At 45.3% G+C, this 16,302-nt stretch overlaps 1 protein-coding gene across 6 annotated transcripts in view; it reads right to left on the reverse strand.

Moving 5' to 3' along the window:
• Osbpl6 (oxysterol binding protein like 6) overlaps positions 1-15,101 on the reverse strand; it is a 71,673-nt gene extending 56,572 nt beyond the window's left edge. For 4 of the 6 annotated variants that reach the window (XM_051166181.1, XM_051166180.1, XM_051166179.1 and 1 more), the window contains exon 1: positions 14,831-15,100. In XM_051166181.1, the coding sequence (XP_051022138.1) occupies positions 14,831-14,932 (102 nt within the window). In that variant the 5' untranslated portion in view covers positions 14,933-15,100. Of the gene's footprint in view, positions 1-14,830 lie in introns of all 6 variants that reach the window. The other 2 variants (XM_051166182.1, XM_051166177.1) reach the window with 1 other exon arrangement.
• Between the last annotated feature and the right edge of the window lie 1,201 nt (positions 15,102-16,302).

Genomic DNA, 16,302 nt, shown 5'->3' on the forward strand with positions numbered 1-16,302 from the left:
TATACCTCCATGTCACAGTCCATCCTTGAGGAAAATCAGGCCAAGAACTCAAGCAGGCACCTAACGGCAGAAACTGAGGTAGAGACCATGCAAGAGCCACAGCTTATTGATCTCCATGGATAGATCTCTTGGTTTGCTTTCTGTTGCCCCCCTAGACCAGCTGCCCATCAAGTGGCACGCCTCAAAGTGGGCTGAGCCATTTCACATCAACTAGCAATAAATCAAGTCACACACACACACACACACACACACACACACACACACACACACGTCCACAGGCCAATCTGATGGAGGCGATCTCTCAATTGAGGTCTCTTCTCTGCAGATTACCTAGTTTATATCAAGTTGAGACACACTATCACCCTACCTCTTTTTGTGGTGGGGGTGGAGGGGGTGGGGGGCATGCCTTCACTTGCAGTGCCTGTGTTGGTACCGTCACATGGCTGCCAACCTCAGCCTAGTGTCTCAGAATGCTGATCCTGTTTTTTGAGACAAGGTCTTTCTCACTGCAACTTATAGCTCCAAACAGGCTAGGCTGGCTGGCCAACAGGCCCCCAGCCATCTACCTCTCCTCACACCTAAGGGCTTGGTTTACAAGCATAGCACATCTACCTAGCTTTCTACATGCCCGCTGGGGCCAGGAGGCAGCCCCCTGTGCTGGCACTACCATTGCCTTGATGCCTCTAAGATAAATTTATATTTGCAAATTATACAAAGTATTTTCAAAGGAAAGTACTCAAATAAGTTAGAAATCCCAAAAGAGTTTTCATTACTCTTCTGGCTACTGAGCTTGGCCTCTCCTCTGACTGTAGTGTATTTCACCACAGCACAGTAGCTCAGTGGCGTTAGTAACCAAATTGGGTAGTGCTGCCGCCAACCAGAAGTGAGCTCCCACAGTGCTAACCATGTCGCCATCCCCGATCTTTGCGTGGATTATTTCATTACATCTACTCAAGCCTTTGTACATTGATGGACTTATTTTTAGGACTAATTGAATTGTGAGGACAGGGAGGCAGGAGTGCAGTCAGTAAGCACTGGGTTAGAATGTCAATTGAGATTTGATTCTGGGGCCCAGGCTTTTAAATATTATCTTCTATTGAAATTAAAGCTAATACCGAAGGACATAAGTTATAGCGGTTTCAAAGACACAGCCCCATCCCCCACAGACCACACACACACACACACACACATACGCTCACACACACACACACACACACACACACACACACACACACACACACACGGCAAGGCCCCTTCTACCACAACCTCCTACAGATTCCGAGTTGGACATAAGTAAAATGAAAGGAGAAAGGTTACAGAACTCTGAAATATCACACAACCTCAAGGTTAATTTCTTGGACAACCCTGAAATTAACCTTGAGGTCGTGTAATTTCCAGTTTCTAATTTTGAGAACTAAGAGTCAGCTGGCTTTAGCTTTGGGACTGTACCATATGACACAGAGCAAAAGGCAGAACATTTTTAGGTCAGGGTGCTATTCTCACTCTGTTTACCAAGTGGCAGACAAATCACTAACCAAGCCCAGCCTCACGGCTTTAGGCTGTAAGATGGAGATAATATGGTTTTTGTAGGACATAGTGTGCACAAAGCGCTGAGCAGAGACTGGTACAAGGCCAACGCTAAATGGTAGCTACTATCTAGCTGTAAACATTACAGAATCGATTAGCTCCCAGATTCCTCTGGAAACAGAAGGAGACCTGCAACTGTGCTATCTTATCAGCTAGCCAACTCAGTAGCCCTAGCCTGGACCGTGGCATGACCAGGGAGGGCATCAGGATTCACCATGCGAGCTGTCAATACGAGTAGACGCAAATGCCATACACATTCACACGGGAAGCCAACAACAGCAGGTGCCTTGTGGCCTCTGAAGCCACGTAACGTCTGCAGTGGTTCAAGGACTCAGCTGCCATCATCTGAATCATTTCCTCCAAGGAACACTTTTCTTATTAGAGCAGTGGGTCTCAACCTTCCTAATGCTGCGACCCTTTAATACAGTTCTTCAAGTTGTGGTGACCATACCCCCCCAACCATAAAATTACATGAGGCAGGCATTATGGCACATGCCTTTAATCCTAGCACTTAGGAAGGCAGAGGCAGAGGTAGGCGGGTTGCTGTGAGTTTGAGGCCAGCCTGGTCTACAAAGCGAGTCCAGGACAGCCAAGGCTACACAGAGAAACCCTGTCTCATAAAATAGACAAAAAAATTTGTTGCTATTTCATTATGATAAGTTTGCTACTGCTATGGATTGTAATATAAATATCTGTGTTTTCTGGTGGTGGTGGTGGGGGGGGCTTTTTAATCTCAAAGAGGTCGTGACCCACAGGTTGAGAACCACTGCATTAGAGTCACAAACCCACAAGGCTGCACTGGTCACGTTAGCAGCAACCGTTTGGCCTGCACTGAAAAAGCAGCAGCAGCAGCAGCAGCACATGGACAGTTAAATAACTGTAAGTGCTCTGCTAAACTCAGAGTTGAAAGTCTTAGGAACAGTGTCCAGGAAAGGTCCCCCATAGGACCGTGGGAGATCCCAGGGGGAGAAAAGCACAGTTACCTCTGCCTGGGGAAAGAGGCATGCCTCTATGAGTCAGCACCTACAGACTGCTCACTTGACCTGTGCTGGAAAACCCTTCCTCTTAATCCAGCTTGTGGGGCTGGAGAGCTGGCTCAGCAGCCAAGAACACTTGTTGCATTTGCCGAGGACCCAGGAGTCACACGGCGGTGGGTCACAGCATCTGTAACTCCAGTTCCAGGGGGTCCTATGTCCTCCTTTACAGGCCCTAGGCGCACACACAGCACACATACTTACATGCGGGCAAAACACTCACACACACAGAAATAAATAGAGCTTAATGAAAAGGAAATGCTGCTTGCCAGTATCAAAGTGCTATACTGCCCCGAGAAACAGTTGAATACAAAGGGACAAAGGTGTGAAAATACAGAGCCAGAACACACTGCTCAGTTCACCGCTTAAGTCTGTATACTTAGCAACACGAGCTACAGAGTAATGCAGAGGCCAGCCTGGGCTACAAGAGACTGTTTCAAAAAACAAAAGAAAACAAAACAAGAAAAGTAAGATCAACAGTCCTTTGAGGCTTAAAAAGGTCACTATAAGTTTAAGCTGTCACAAGTACCCGGAATTCAAAAAGGTTTTCAGTATGATAATCACTCCCATGGCTTTGCTAACTATGTATCTTTTAAGGCTTATACATGTACATTACAGGCATAATTGGATTATTTCAGTCATCCTTATGAAGTCAGACTGTGGCTATCTATGATATGTCTAGGTGTGTCAGAAATAGTTGCTGGAGAAAGAACAAGCATTTACAATACAGGTGATGTCTTAGCTCCTGCTCAGGCATGAGTACATGACTGGGGGATAAAATACAGGTGATGATGAGGAGAGAGCTGGCCCAGCTCACGCCTCAGTGCATTTAGAAAATTGTCCCCTATTTCCCACAGGGTGTGTCTTTCACCTTTACTCAACTCTAAGTTTAAACTTATGGTGCTAAGGCTTATATCACATGATTATAAAAAAAAAAATGCTGACAGTTCAGTGATCATTATAATAATCCCCAGACAGAATTGAAAAAAAATGTTAAGCAATGAATTCTTTCAACTACCCTGGCATATTTTATTTTCCAATGCACATACAACTATTCAAACCAAAATTGGAGCTGTACTGTATTTCAGTTTAATAACTTGCTGTTTTCAGTTCATTTTCTCCCAGCATTAAATATTCTTCAAAAAAATTTTAATTAGCTCTGCACTACCTCACTGGATGGCTATGAAATGCTGTTTAACTGCTTCTGTATTTCTGAACACAGATAGTTTCTAGGTTTTCACTGATAGAGGGTATTTTGATAAATGTTTTGTGCAGAAATGTTCGCATTTATATTAAATGTAAAAATAGTATATAATCATTGGTAATTTGTGATTACGGTGTATTTAGATCATTATCCCTCCTATGTAACTTTTGTTATCTCTTTAGAATATATTGTTTAGAAGCTAAACCAATCGCCCTACAATATGACCTTATTAAAGGTTTTCTATAAACATTGCTAGGTCCAAAAACACAAAATCAATGCGCAAGCTTGGCAGCAGTGTGCAAAGCGTGCGTGTCTGCAAAACCTCATCAGTGCTAGCTCTGACGGGTGCGACAAAATCAGCTTGTAGCCAGGATTCAGGTAAACAAGCCTGGCACTCGGAATGACATGCACGGGGGGTGACATTTGCACAGTATTTGTAACCTGTAGATCGACAGGTACAGTGGCGAGTGGGTGAAGGAGGCAAAAGCTTCGCATTTGTTCCTTAAATAAAGCAGGTTCACAGACTTCCACGTGATGTTTGCTAGTCCTAATGAAACACCTCGAAGTGCATTGTGCTCCCAAGCCCCGGTGAGTAGCAGACTCCAGGGAAGGAAAGTCTGCTAGCCCTCCCCAACTGTCTACAGCGCAAGGGGCCCTCTGGGATGCACTAACACCATCTATTTGATGCTCTGCCTAAGAAGCTAACAAGCCATGTTAAGCTTGAATCTGACAGGCGGATTTGCTGCTGTAAAAATGCTATTTGAAACCAGTGAGCTCAGGGTACATGAAAACAGGCGAAGGCGGGCCTAAAGTACCAGCAGGGCCCTGCAGGCAAGCCAGGAACAGCAGCACAGCTTATCCGGTAATGATGATTTCTGAATCATTTGTGAGTAACGAGCGAGCGGCCGCATGCCAGGTGTCAAGTTTCTTTCCAACGGTCTCTGCTTCAGCACATGTCATATGTACTGAATGTGTGCTGTAAACAGCAAATGACAGTGGTGGGGATCTCCAAGTGGTGGGGACAACAAGAAAGCGGGGGGTGGGAGGTGGGAGGTGGGGGGGTGCTGCTCTTCACTTCCAATGGGGAAAATAAGAGGCTAATTGCAGTTTTCAGTAAACAAATGATCAAAACATTGCATTAACCAAAAGCTAATATATGCAATAAAGATACAGAAAATTCAGCAGGCAACACGGCGTTCACTAGGACAGCTATACTCCAGGATGCCTCTGAATATTGTTTTGGGACCCATTAAATTTATAGTGTACTGGGCTAAAGTGTGTATGAACATCACCACTGATGCTCAGGGGAAAAACAAGAGGGGGCAACACTAACCCAGAAGTGACTGTCCAGACTGACTGGCGTTGCAATGAATAGACCAAACAGTGAGGTAGCCAGGATAGGGGCTCCAGAAACAGGCATTCAGACAGCAAACCCTGTTTTCATCATGCACTAGCTGCGGGCGAGATATTTTACTAAGTTGGCCCTATTTTTGTTTGCTGGAAAGGGTTCTCATGGCCGGTTCTGCGGTGAGTGCTCATGTAGTCTAGGCAACTGCTGCTGGTGATCTGTCAACTCAGAAACTCTGCCAAACAGTTAGGCTTTCCAGGATATCTAACTCGCAAATGGTGCTTAAATCAAAACAGTATGAGTCACAAAGGAAATACATTTTTTTTTTCCTCAACCAAATACTAACCCATCTTAACTTCCAAGATCAGATGAGACCGGCATTTTCAGGGAGGTGTGGCCATGGACAGAAATGCTGCTTTCTTATTGATACTGGTCCTAAATTCTGAAAAGTGAACTCCACATGAGACCTGGGTCTCCAAAAGGCTAAATTTAAATAGGAAGAAAGCCAAGAACTTATTAACACTTACCACTAAAGATTCAGTCTTTAATGTCACTCTAAAGAGGACAGTGCAATTTTTGTATCCCAATAGTTGGCTTCAGGGCCAATTTGCACAGCTGCAGGGCCACTGGATGCCACAAAGATGCAAAAATTCACATTATAACGCTCCCTACAGACAAGACTTGAGGCAGCTTAGACAGCGGGTTAGGTACCAAACAGAACGTCTGGGGCTGGAGATGGCTCCATCGTAAAGTACTGGCTGCAAAGGCATGAAGACATGTGATTGATCCCCAACGCCCTGTAAAAAGCTGAGCAGGGTGATGTGCACTTGTAATCTCAGTGCTGGTGAGGCAGAGCAGGAAGGGCCCTGGGGCCCACTGTCCAGCCAGCTGAGCCTAATCAGAGAGCCCCAAGTTCCGGTGAGAGACTGTCCAAAAATCGAGATGCTTGGCTCCTGGGAGAAACACCCAAGGTTGATCTCTGGCCTCCACTTGTAACACACATGCATGCACACCCACATAGGCATGTACCTACACACACACACACACACACACACACCTTCATACCATGCACCCACCCCCACAAACACATGTTACTTTTTAAAAATTAGAACTTATTTTACTCGACATAACATTATATTTTGCACAACTCAAAGATGGAAAATTATTCATATTCATAAAGAAGAGGTCCTCTGCTTCAAGTAGAAACTTGGCTGTCTCACTGAAGATGCCCCAGGGACTAAGTCAAAAGAGAAATGTTCCAATTTAGTCATATGTAAGTTAGAAGGTGTTTTTGTTTTTTGTTTTGTTTTGTTTTGTTTTAATCGCTGTCTGTCTAAGAAGAAAACATGTTATGAAAACCTACTGCATCAGGCTTTGACATTTAAGTTCTAGAAGCCTTTTCACACAGACAGCAGAGGCTGACTCAGCTGTCAGAGCAAAGTCTTATTGTCAACCGGGTTATCGCAGCACGTGGTCCTGCTGACTGACTCACTGCCAGGGATGGTCTCCAGCATCACCACTGAGCACTAACCGGAAACTGTTGGCTTTGAAATGTTGTGCTGGTAATGACGCATAGGAAGATTTCAGATGCTCATATGTGACGGCCAGTCTTCACTGTCAATCTGACTGGACTCTGAGCCACCTAGAGAACACGCCTCTGGCACGCCTGTGAAGGGGTGTCCAGAGGGTTAGTTAACTGAAAAAGGGAGGCCCCCTGTGCATAGGGGCGGCACCATCCCACCCACGGAGTCTTTGATAGAATAAAAAAGGGGAGGGAGCGAGTTATGCCTTTCCTCCCACTCTGCTTCCTGACTGCAGATACAATCAAGGTGACCAGCGGCCTCACACTCCTAATGCCACCGGATCTCCCCACCACGGCAGACCGTCTCCTCACGCCTGGCTTCTTGTAGGGGATTTTTGTTTTAGCAATAAGAAAAGTAGCTAACACATGGACTTGGGAGACAGCTCAGGTGATCAGGCGCCTGTTGGACAAGCCTGAGAATCTCAGCTCTCAGTCTGGCTCTCCAGCAGAAAAAGTCCCAGCGTGGCAGCATGTGTCGGTAAGCCCACTGCCAGGAGAGAGCCAAGGGAAAAGCAGGCTCCTGCACCTCACTCGCCAGCTAGTCCGGTCAGTCACTGAGCTTTGGGTTCAGTGAGAGACCCTGCCTCAAAAAATGAGATGGGGGGGGGCACCTGAGGAAAACACTCAACAGTGACCTCTGACCCCCACAAGCATGTTCGTACAGCTGCACCTGTGCCTGCACGTCGACATGCACACTCACATGAAAACCTATCCATACGAACAGCTATACACACACACACATCATGAGGACACGCACACGCACGCACGCACACACACACACACGCGCGCGCGAGTAATTCACTCACGTAACAGAACTCTTTAACTGTTAAGGCGTGATCACAATATTGAATATAAATGATAAAACTGGAAAGAGGATCAGCTACTAACCTATGACTTACGCTTCCCTGCATTTATGATCTCTGAGCTTCACTAACTTTGTAGTATTATACGGAACTTTAGGCATTTTTCTTTGATTTTTCACTAAACAAAAATGATTGGATCACGTATAGATTGACAAGATCTAATCTGGGGGAGCTGTGACAACTCCACTCACAGGAGATGACATTAGTGGAGACTATGCAGTCTGACCCTGGGTTCTTACATCCATGACATCTGATTTTTCTGATATGTCTTGATCACAGTACAAATAAATATAACCATTGGCACTAAACAGGGCACATTCTTGAGCCTTCTCCAAAAACTATGTAAGTTGTCCTTACGATCCCGTCTTGGTCACTTTATATTATAAAAAGGAGGAAGAGGAAGGAGGGAAGGAAGAAAGGAAAGAAAAGAAGAAGACAAAGGTGAAGAAGAAGAAGAAGAAAGGAAGAGAAATAAATAAAATGCAGGCGGAAGGTCATAAATTTAGCAAAAAATCATTATGTAAGTTCACCATAAAATGATATGAAGGTTGGGTGGGAAACAGTAAGTCTGCTTGTAAATAGTTACCTCGCCTTCCCACGGATGTTCTGAACGTCTGTGCAAACTGCTCCTAACTCCGCCTCTGTCTGGAACACTTCCTTCACAAACCTTGACCACTCGCTCCACCCACATCTATCTGCGGGATGGGTGGGGGATGGGGAGGGGTGGGAGGGGCAGACAAAGCCTGGCTCTCTCTGCTCCCCCCGCCGCCATGCTTGGACAAGCCTTCTCCCCGCTATCCCTGTTCTTCTCAACACTTTCAACTATTATTTTCTCTCCTTGCCGTCATCTCAAGCTCATGAGTATTGCCCTACAGCCACACAAGCCGGAACTACAATCTCTTCTTGTCCCAACTCCTCACTGGCACCTGCGTTCACATATACTCTCGGCGACATGGCATGTGCGCAAGACTGTACAAGGTACCAGGGAGCCATTGTTGAATGGGTGGGGTCTCTGTGCTCATGGGACTTGTAGCAAAGGACAGAACAGTAGGACATAAGTATAAATCGATCAATGCCTGATAACCGACATCTAAAACACCACGTGGTGATCAGTGTCTTGAGAAAACTAAGACCAGCCACATGAGCAGTGAAAGACAAGGACATGTAGAGACAGGCAGAACAGGGTTGAAAAGTGAGTCAGGTGTGTGAGGAAGCCAGGCACAGCTGGAGCAAAGCTGACTGAAGGACAAAACCCTGGAAATAAGAACATATTGGGTACATCTCAGGGATATACTGTAGGGAATCCAAAGAAAGGCGATGTGACGAGAAATGACGTCAGAGGGTCAGGCAGACCCAGATTATAAGTGGCCGCACAGTCAATGCTCAGCAACTCAATGCCATATGGGTTTCCTGCAGGGCTTGGTGGAGAAGCGTTGAGCCTGCCTTGGGCTGTAAAGGGAACACTGATTATCCTGTAAAGAATGCCCTGTCTGACATGAACTCTGGTGCTCCATATTTGACCACTTCCCCTTGGTGGGGAGGCCTGGTGGCACTCAAAGAAAGAATAAGCAGGCCACCAAGATGAGACTTGATAGCCTATGACCATATAGAGGGGGAGGAGGTCCCCCTCGGTCATAGACCTAGGGGAGGGGAATAGGGTGAAAGCGGGAGGGAGGGAGGAATGGGAGGATACAAGTGATGGGATAACAATTGAGTTGTAGTCTGAATAAATTAATAAAATAAAAATAAAAATAAAAGAATGCCCCGTATGATGGGTGAGGGTAGAATACTATGGCAACATTCCAGACGAGGAACCGTGGTGGCTCAGAGCAGAGTGGAAGGGGAGAAAGTAGAAGGCGCTGCCAAATTCCAGGTGAAGGAAAACCTACCGTGGTGTCTGCTGGTCGGAAGCAGACTGAGAGAGAAAGAGGAGCTGAGCATATTTCCAGCAATCTGCGGATACATCCATCGAAACAAGAGATGTCGTTTACTGAAAGGGGAACTGGAAAGAGGCACCTTTGAGAGGGAACGATACATTTGATCTGGGACACCACTGAAATGTATCGCCCTGGATAAGTTAAATATTACTGCAACAGGCTTACTAAGATCCGGGGTCAAAGTTTGCAAATTCAGATTTTTCAGGAGCCATACAGGCCACACAAATAAATAAATAAATAAATAAATAAATAGTGGAATGACTGACAGGTAAGGACTGTGGCTGACCAGGTAGGAAATGCCCCTGTGTCAACCAGAAGCCACCACTGAGACAATGCGTGTTGCCCACTTCAGATGTGGGCACCCTGTCCCTACGTCTTTCAGTCAAATCCAAGAAGAATCTAGATGTTTTTAAATAACCAAATATTAGAAAATGAAGTCTCAGACTCTATTACAATGTAGAAGTGTTTGATTAGCTAGAGGTTTTATATCAGAATTTAGCAGTAATCTTAATTCCTTGACACACAGCACCAAAGAAAGGTTATTTAGTATGTCTCTCAGTTTACCTAATAAGAAAACTTCCACTTCCATACACCTCAAGGAACAAGCTGTATTTGGGGAACTCTGGCTTATGAGAAAGTCTTAGATGCCTCACCAACTCCCTCATTACCACCTCCCCCACTTTGGAGGCTCCATGGCAAGTTTATTCAGTGTGTGACACACGTCGCACGCACCAGCAATTGTGTTAGGTGTCCTACCATCCTGCACAAGAGCTGAAGAGAACGTCTAGTGGGGCAGGGACTGAAGCCTTCGAGCCTGTTAAGGACTAAGCGGCCCCTCACCCTATCATTGCAGGAAGAAACACTTATCAAAGAACGGCCAGGCACTGCGTCACTCCATGCCCCCATCTTTCATCACCTGTGCCACATCGCTCAGCGGCAGGAGAGACAGCCAAGTGCTACTAAGCACAAATGTTCTCTGTTTTATTTTCCCATGAAGAAGAGAGGGAAGGACAAGTAAACCTGGCATGGGAAATTCATAACAACAACAAAAACCCAACAGACAAGACTAATATTGTTGCAGCTCTTCAAAAATGCCTCTGAGAAAATATTACAACGCAATGTAGACCGACACATAGATCAACAAGCTAAACAATCTAAAAATGCCAAACCTTATACAAAATCTCTGGGACAAGGTCAGTGAAGAAAAAGGGAAAGCGATTTCGAATGGCCAGTGCGAGTGTCACAGGAGCCAGTCCTTGATTCCAATGAAGTGTTAAAGGGTCAGTGTGGGTGGGGCTCCACGCAGAGAAGATGAGGCAGAGATGCGGCGAGATACAGATGGGGCAGGTATAGAAATTGCAGCAGGAGGGGGGCTGGAGAGATGGCTCAGTGGTTAAGAGCTCCACCTGCTCTTCCAAAGGTCCTGAGTTCAATTCCCAGCAACCACATGGTGGCTCATAACCATCTGTAATGTGATATGGCGCCCTCTTCTGGCTTGCAGGAGTACATGCAAGCAGAGCACTGTATACATAATAATAAATAAATAAATCTTAAAAAAAAAAAAGAAAGAAAGAAATTGCAGCAGGCAGTGTAATGCCTTGAAATGGGGCTGGACCAGAAAATGATCTTCACTGGACATTCGACCTATAAGAAGGTCTGGCTTTACTTGTATAGGAAACAGGAAGCCTCTGAAGGATTTTCATGACTGCCATATTCAGAGAATTGGAAGTGACATGGTCCTGAAGGTGCTAGAGAGGCAAGAGACCTCTGGAGGACGCGAGAAAAGGGGATGAGGGTCTAGGCTGAGGAGCAGACAGTGGGAATTAAAGGAAATGATATTCCAGTGGAAGAATATGACCTATAGAGCTAATCTATGGTCTATAGGCGGAACCAAGAGAAAAATTCACAGAATAGATCCTGTGTCGCCGAGAGTAGTTCTACAATAACAAACTGGTTTACACATATTGGTTTATGTCACAGTCACAGACATCTAAGCAGAAATGTTTAATCAGCTCATCAGCAGTCGTCACCTAGAACCTGTGCACAATAGGCAAATGAGGTACATTAAAATACAGCTGCCGCCTCTGCTGTATGGCACATCCTTCCTTCACTTAAATGATTCAGGAGAAAGTCAGAACTGAACTGTGCGACACAGCAGTATTTGCATAGATGTCTGTCAAATCGAGAGGAAGAGACGATTCAGCAAAGACTCACTCATCTCACTTTCTCTGTGTCCTTGTACCGTACAGATGCATATGAAAAGTGCCACACCACATCACGGCGTGTGCCAAGCTCCCAAGCTCTCCACATTTACTCTGAGCCTTAGGCAGTGAATGAGGGGAGGGGAAAAATGGGTCTGCTTTTATTCCCTTTTATTTTCCTCTTTGAGGGAGATGGACAGATATAAAAGAGCAGTGAGGAAGCAGCCAAAGGAGAAAGTCTTTGGGGTGCCCCCACTTGCTGAGATTCACAGGCAAAAAAGTAGATTGCCTACTTAAACACTCATAGGCATGTAGTCTTGGCTAACCTGGAGCTCAGTATGTAGATGAGGCTCACCTTGAACTCACAGAGATCTATAAAGGAGAGATAAACATCCTTTTTGTTAGATCACAAGTGGGGGATGAGAAAAAGACTTGTGAGAGAGCAGGTAATATTTGTCCCCTTAGAAGTCAAACCACCATGTGAGGGAGATTGGTTATTAAGCAGCTGAAAAACATCCTTGAACAAATGCTGAGAGGAGGTATAAATGTGAGCCAAAAACAAGAGGCGGGGCCTCTGGAGATGTGGGATAGTTTTGGCTGTTCGTCACTCCATTTCAAGAGGCTCCTAGAGAGGGAAGGCTTCAGGGCTCTGGCTCCCGCTGAGGTTCCAGGTTCTGGTTGCTCCAGGTTCCACCAGAAGAAATCCTGCTGACTACGCCAGGAGAATTGTTCCTCGAAACTGACATCCTTACGGTTTTGTTATTGTGCTCTTTAATCCTCTTCTCCTATTGTTTAGGTTAGTTGGGTTATAAGTGACTTTTAGTCTCGGTTAATAAGTCCGTAATAAAATATATTTGTTAAGAGAACTGAGGCTACGGATCCACATGTCTCGTCTTCCAGAGCGCTGGGACTAAAGGGTGTGTGCTACACAGTGAGACCCTGTCCCAAAACAAACAAACAAACACAAACCAGTCATTTGCATGGCGTCTATTGTCTAAAATTGATGATCAATTTGTCTAAAATTGATGATCAATTTACACACCTTCCCATCACTGGACTTGGCACTCAAGCCAGTCAGGAGGCATCCATTCTACCTGCAGGTTCCCTGTGGCAGGCCAGAGTCTCCAGTGTCCCTGTCATTTGTGTGAGGGCCTGGAGCTCAGGTGCAGCAGGCCGATCAACAAGGCATGACAGCTGTTTCTATAGTAGCTATTAGTCTTTTTTTTTTTTAACCACAGGGCTCCGGGGTGACCTGGGTCAATTCATTCTGCTCCTTAGGAACCAGGAAGGCCACGTGACTTACAATTTCTCAGTTTCAACAGGAAAGAAGAGAGAGGCAGGCAAAAGGGAGACTTGCCAAGTTAGAGGGCATCTCAGCACGCAGTAGTTATTCAACACCAAGTGTTTTCACCTACAGTACTGAGTCTATGAGAATCTACAAATGCATTGCACTAGATATTACATCAGCAGATAATCACAGATATAGTTAGTGACACAAGTGTGTTCGAGATAGTGTCTGGGGACCCTTTTGAACGCTGTAACAAAAGGCACCAGCATTAAAAACTTCTCAAGATCCTGTAGTGGAGATAGTCGCATTAGGTCCTGTGAAAAATAAACACATAAGAAACCACCAATTTGTACAGACTGTCCTAAATGTCTTGCTATAAGTGGCAGGGGTGTGCTGGGAGGGCCTGAAGTTGGGGGAGGGGTTCTCTCAAAAGCACCCACAGAAATGCATTCCCACTGCAGTGAATCCATATCTGAGTTGTCCTTTTTAAAATGCACATACAAGGAATTATTACTAGCTAGTGCACAGCCTGGCACCACGGCTAACACCTATAAGTGCAGCACTTGAAGGCTGACATAGGACTACTGAAGGTCTGTGACCAGACTGGGCTACATAGTAAGTCCCAGACCAGCCAGACATGTGAGATACTGTATCAAAACCAAAAAAAAAAAAACAAACAGAAAAATCTGATGAATACATTTCTTTAAATTAGGCAATATCCTCAGTCTTAGACTTAGGGGAGGGGAATAGGATGAAAGTGGGAGGGAGGGAGGGAGGGAGGGAGGAACAGGAAGACACAAGTGATGGAATAACAATTTAGTTGTAATCTGAATAAATTAATTTTAAAAATTAGGCAATATACTCTGACCATATAAAATGGGAGTGGAGCAAAGAAGTGAGGGATTCCGCAAGACTGTTCACTAAGTAAAACTCACACAAAGGAAAATTCCCATAAAAGGTTGACAAAACACTTGTAAATTTCCACAAATTACTACCGTAAGACACATTGTAATGGGGAAACTGTTATTTCTCCCTGGGCTGGCTGAAATGCTGCTGTCCTATCAACAGGCAGCACTCGTGTGATGAATCCACACACACACACACACACACACACACACACAACCCTGGCACATGAATGCAGTAAAGTGTCTATGGAAGTGGCTCACACGAGACAACAGGAGTGTTCCACCATAAATACGCTCTGAGACGTCACTTCCTCTGCTGCCTGCTACCTGTGAGGTGTGCAGTCCCTGTTGCTCACGGTTCCCAGACACTGCCATTTCATTTGCTTCCTAACTATGGAGTCTGACAGCGACTAGATTCCGCAGGCCCTGGCAGAATTTAGGGCTTGTAGGGCACTGTTGGTCTTACAGAAAGTCTCTCAAGGCTTCCTGGGTTCTTTTGCACCTCCCCAAAGAAGAGGGACCCGAACATCACAATCTCGGTGCTGGCTCCACAGCCAGGTGCCCAAGGCGGGAAGGTCACTAGGCTTTCCTAGAGAAACCCTGCTCTGCACTGTGGTCTGCACTCTGAAAGCCTGGCCCCCCCATGACCCAACCAACCAACCAACCAACCAATCAACCAACCAACCAACCAACCAACCAACCAACCAACCAGAGAAGCCAGTGTAACAGCTTCTCATGATCAGGCACAGCTACACAAAATAAGGGGGTGATCTGTAGCATAAAGGACCTCACAACAGACTTTCAGACTCTGCAATCCCACGCTGTCCAAACAGGGCTCTATTAGCATGGGAGGAAAAAAAGCACTGAAAATCATCTCTTACCTGCCTGCTTTCCCTCTGAGAGGACGACGAAGAGGAGGCACTTCTGTGGGTCGGAGTGGATGTTTTATGGGCAGGGGATATGCCCTTCTCGTCTGAACTCATCGCTGCGATTAGTCTAGGGACGTGCAGGTGAGACCATCCCAATCCTTTTCCCAGTTCCCAGATGAAGAACCGGACGGTTTGTGGTTTTAGTCCATCTCACACGAGCCAGACTGGACTGGGAGAGCACTTGCAGGCCACTACTGATGTGCCCAAACCACCTGAAACCAAAGCAAACAGAAAGTCTCATGGAATTTAAAATGAAATTAAAACCATTATGTTTAGGGTGAAATGATTCGCATCAAGGGAGGAAAGAACGCACACTTACAGTACAGGTTTGGGGCTCAAAGACCTCTAGGTTGGGGACAGTTATGATGTTGATACAAATCTATAGAATGATTCTGGAATTTTATAGAAGCCTATACTTATATTTTTAGAACTTCTAACATGCTAACAAATCATGTGAACTTCAATGTGTTCGTTAGGATTTTAATGATCACCTAGTTACAGACAACAATTAAGACAGAAATCCCTTGGGCTGGGCACGTAGCTCAGTGGTAGAAGACTTGTCAAGGCTCTGGGTTCAATCTTAACACCAATTAAATAACTAATTAATTATCACTTTAAGAAGAATAATTAAGACGATGTTTACAAACTTTTAAGCCTAGATATTCTAATGACTGAAACTTGTAATCCTCTCTTGGAATTGTACATTTCCTGCCGTTATAGTAAAAATAAAATACTGCTTCGCTGAGCTAGAGCAATGCTTCAGTAGCTAAGAGCACTAGCTGTTCTCCGAAGGGACCCAGTCAGGTACAATTCCCAGCGCCCACATGGAGGCTTACATTCGATAATTCCAGTTTCAGGGGACCCAGGCCCCTCTTCTGACCTGCAAGGGCACCAGGACTACATACAATAATACACAGACACCCATCCATATACGTAAACATAAATTTTAAAAATCTTTCAAAATAAATAAATAAAACGCTTAGCATCCAAACTGTAAGACTAGATCTGAAAGCAAAACTAAATTTGCAAATCATAAATTCGAAGAGCCAAAAGCAGTAAGGTTTCATCTCTGATTGGCAAAAGGCAATTAAGTAAGCCAGCACCCGACACAGCCGCCTGATGGGCTCAAGGAAGGCGACCTAATAAATGTGAATGGGGGTTCTGCAGCCAATCCGTAGTGCCTGCAAGCAGGATTCAGATCCTTGTTTATTCAAAGTACTTTGTTTTCTCCTCCACGGTGTTTTACAAATAGATTCTGACACTTGAGCCAAAAGTATGGCAGCTCTGTAATGTGTTCAAGTGCCCCCAGGGGATGAGGCTGAACCGCCCAACTTATTAAACCATTATCCACTCAGAAGTAAACCCGATCTAAGTTTCAGGCCCTCCCCTAAGGCTCTGGCATACACCCTCTCATCTCCCCTCCC

Source organism: Acomys russatus, chromosome 24 (assembly GCF_903995435.1).
Source record: "Acomys russatus chromosome 24, mAcoRus1.1, whole genome shotgun sequence".
Taxonomy (NCBI): Eukaryota; Metazoa; Chordata; class Mammalia; order Rodentia; family Muridae; genus Acomys; species Acomys russatus.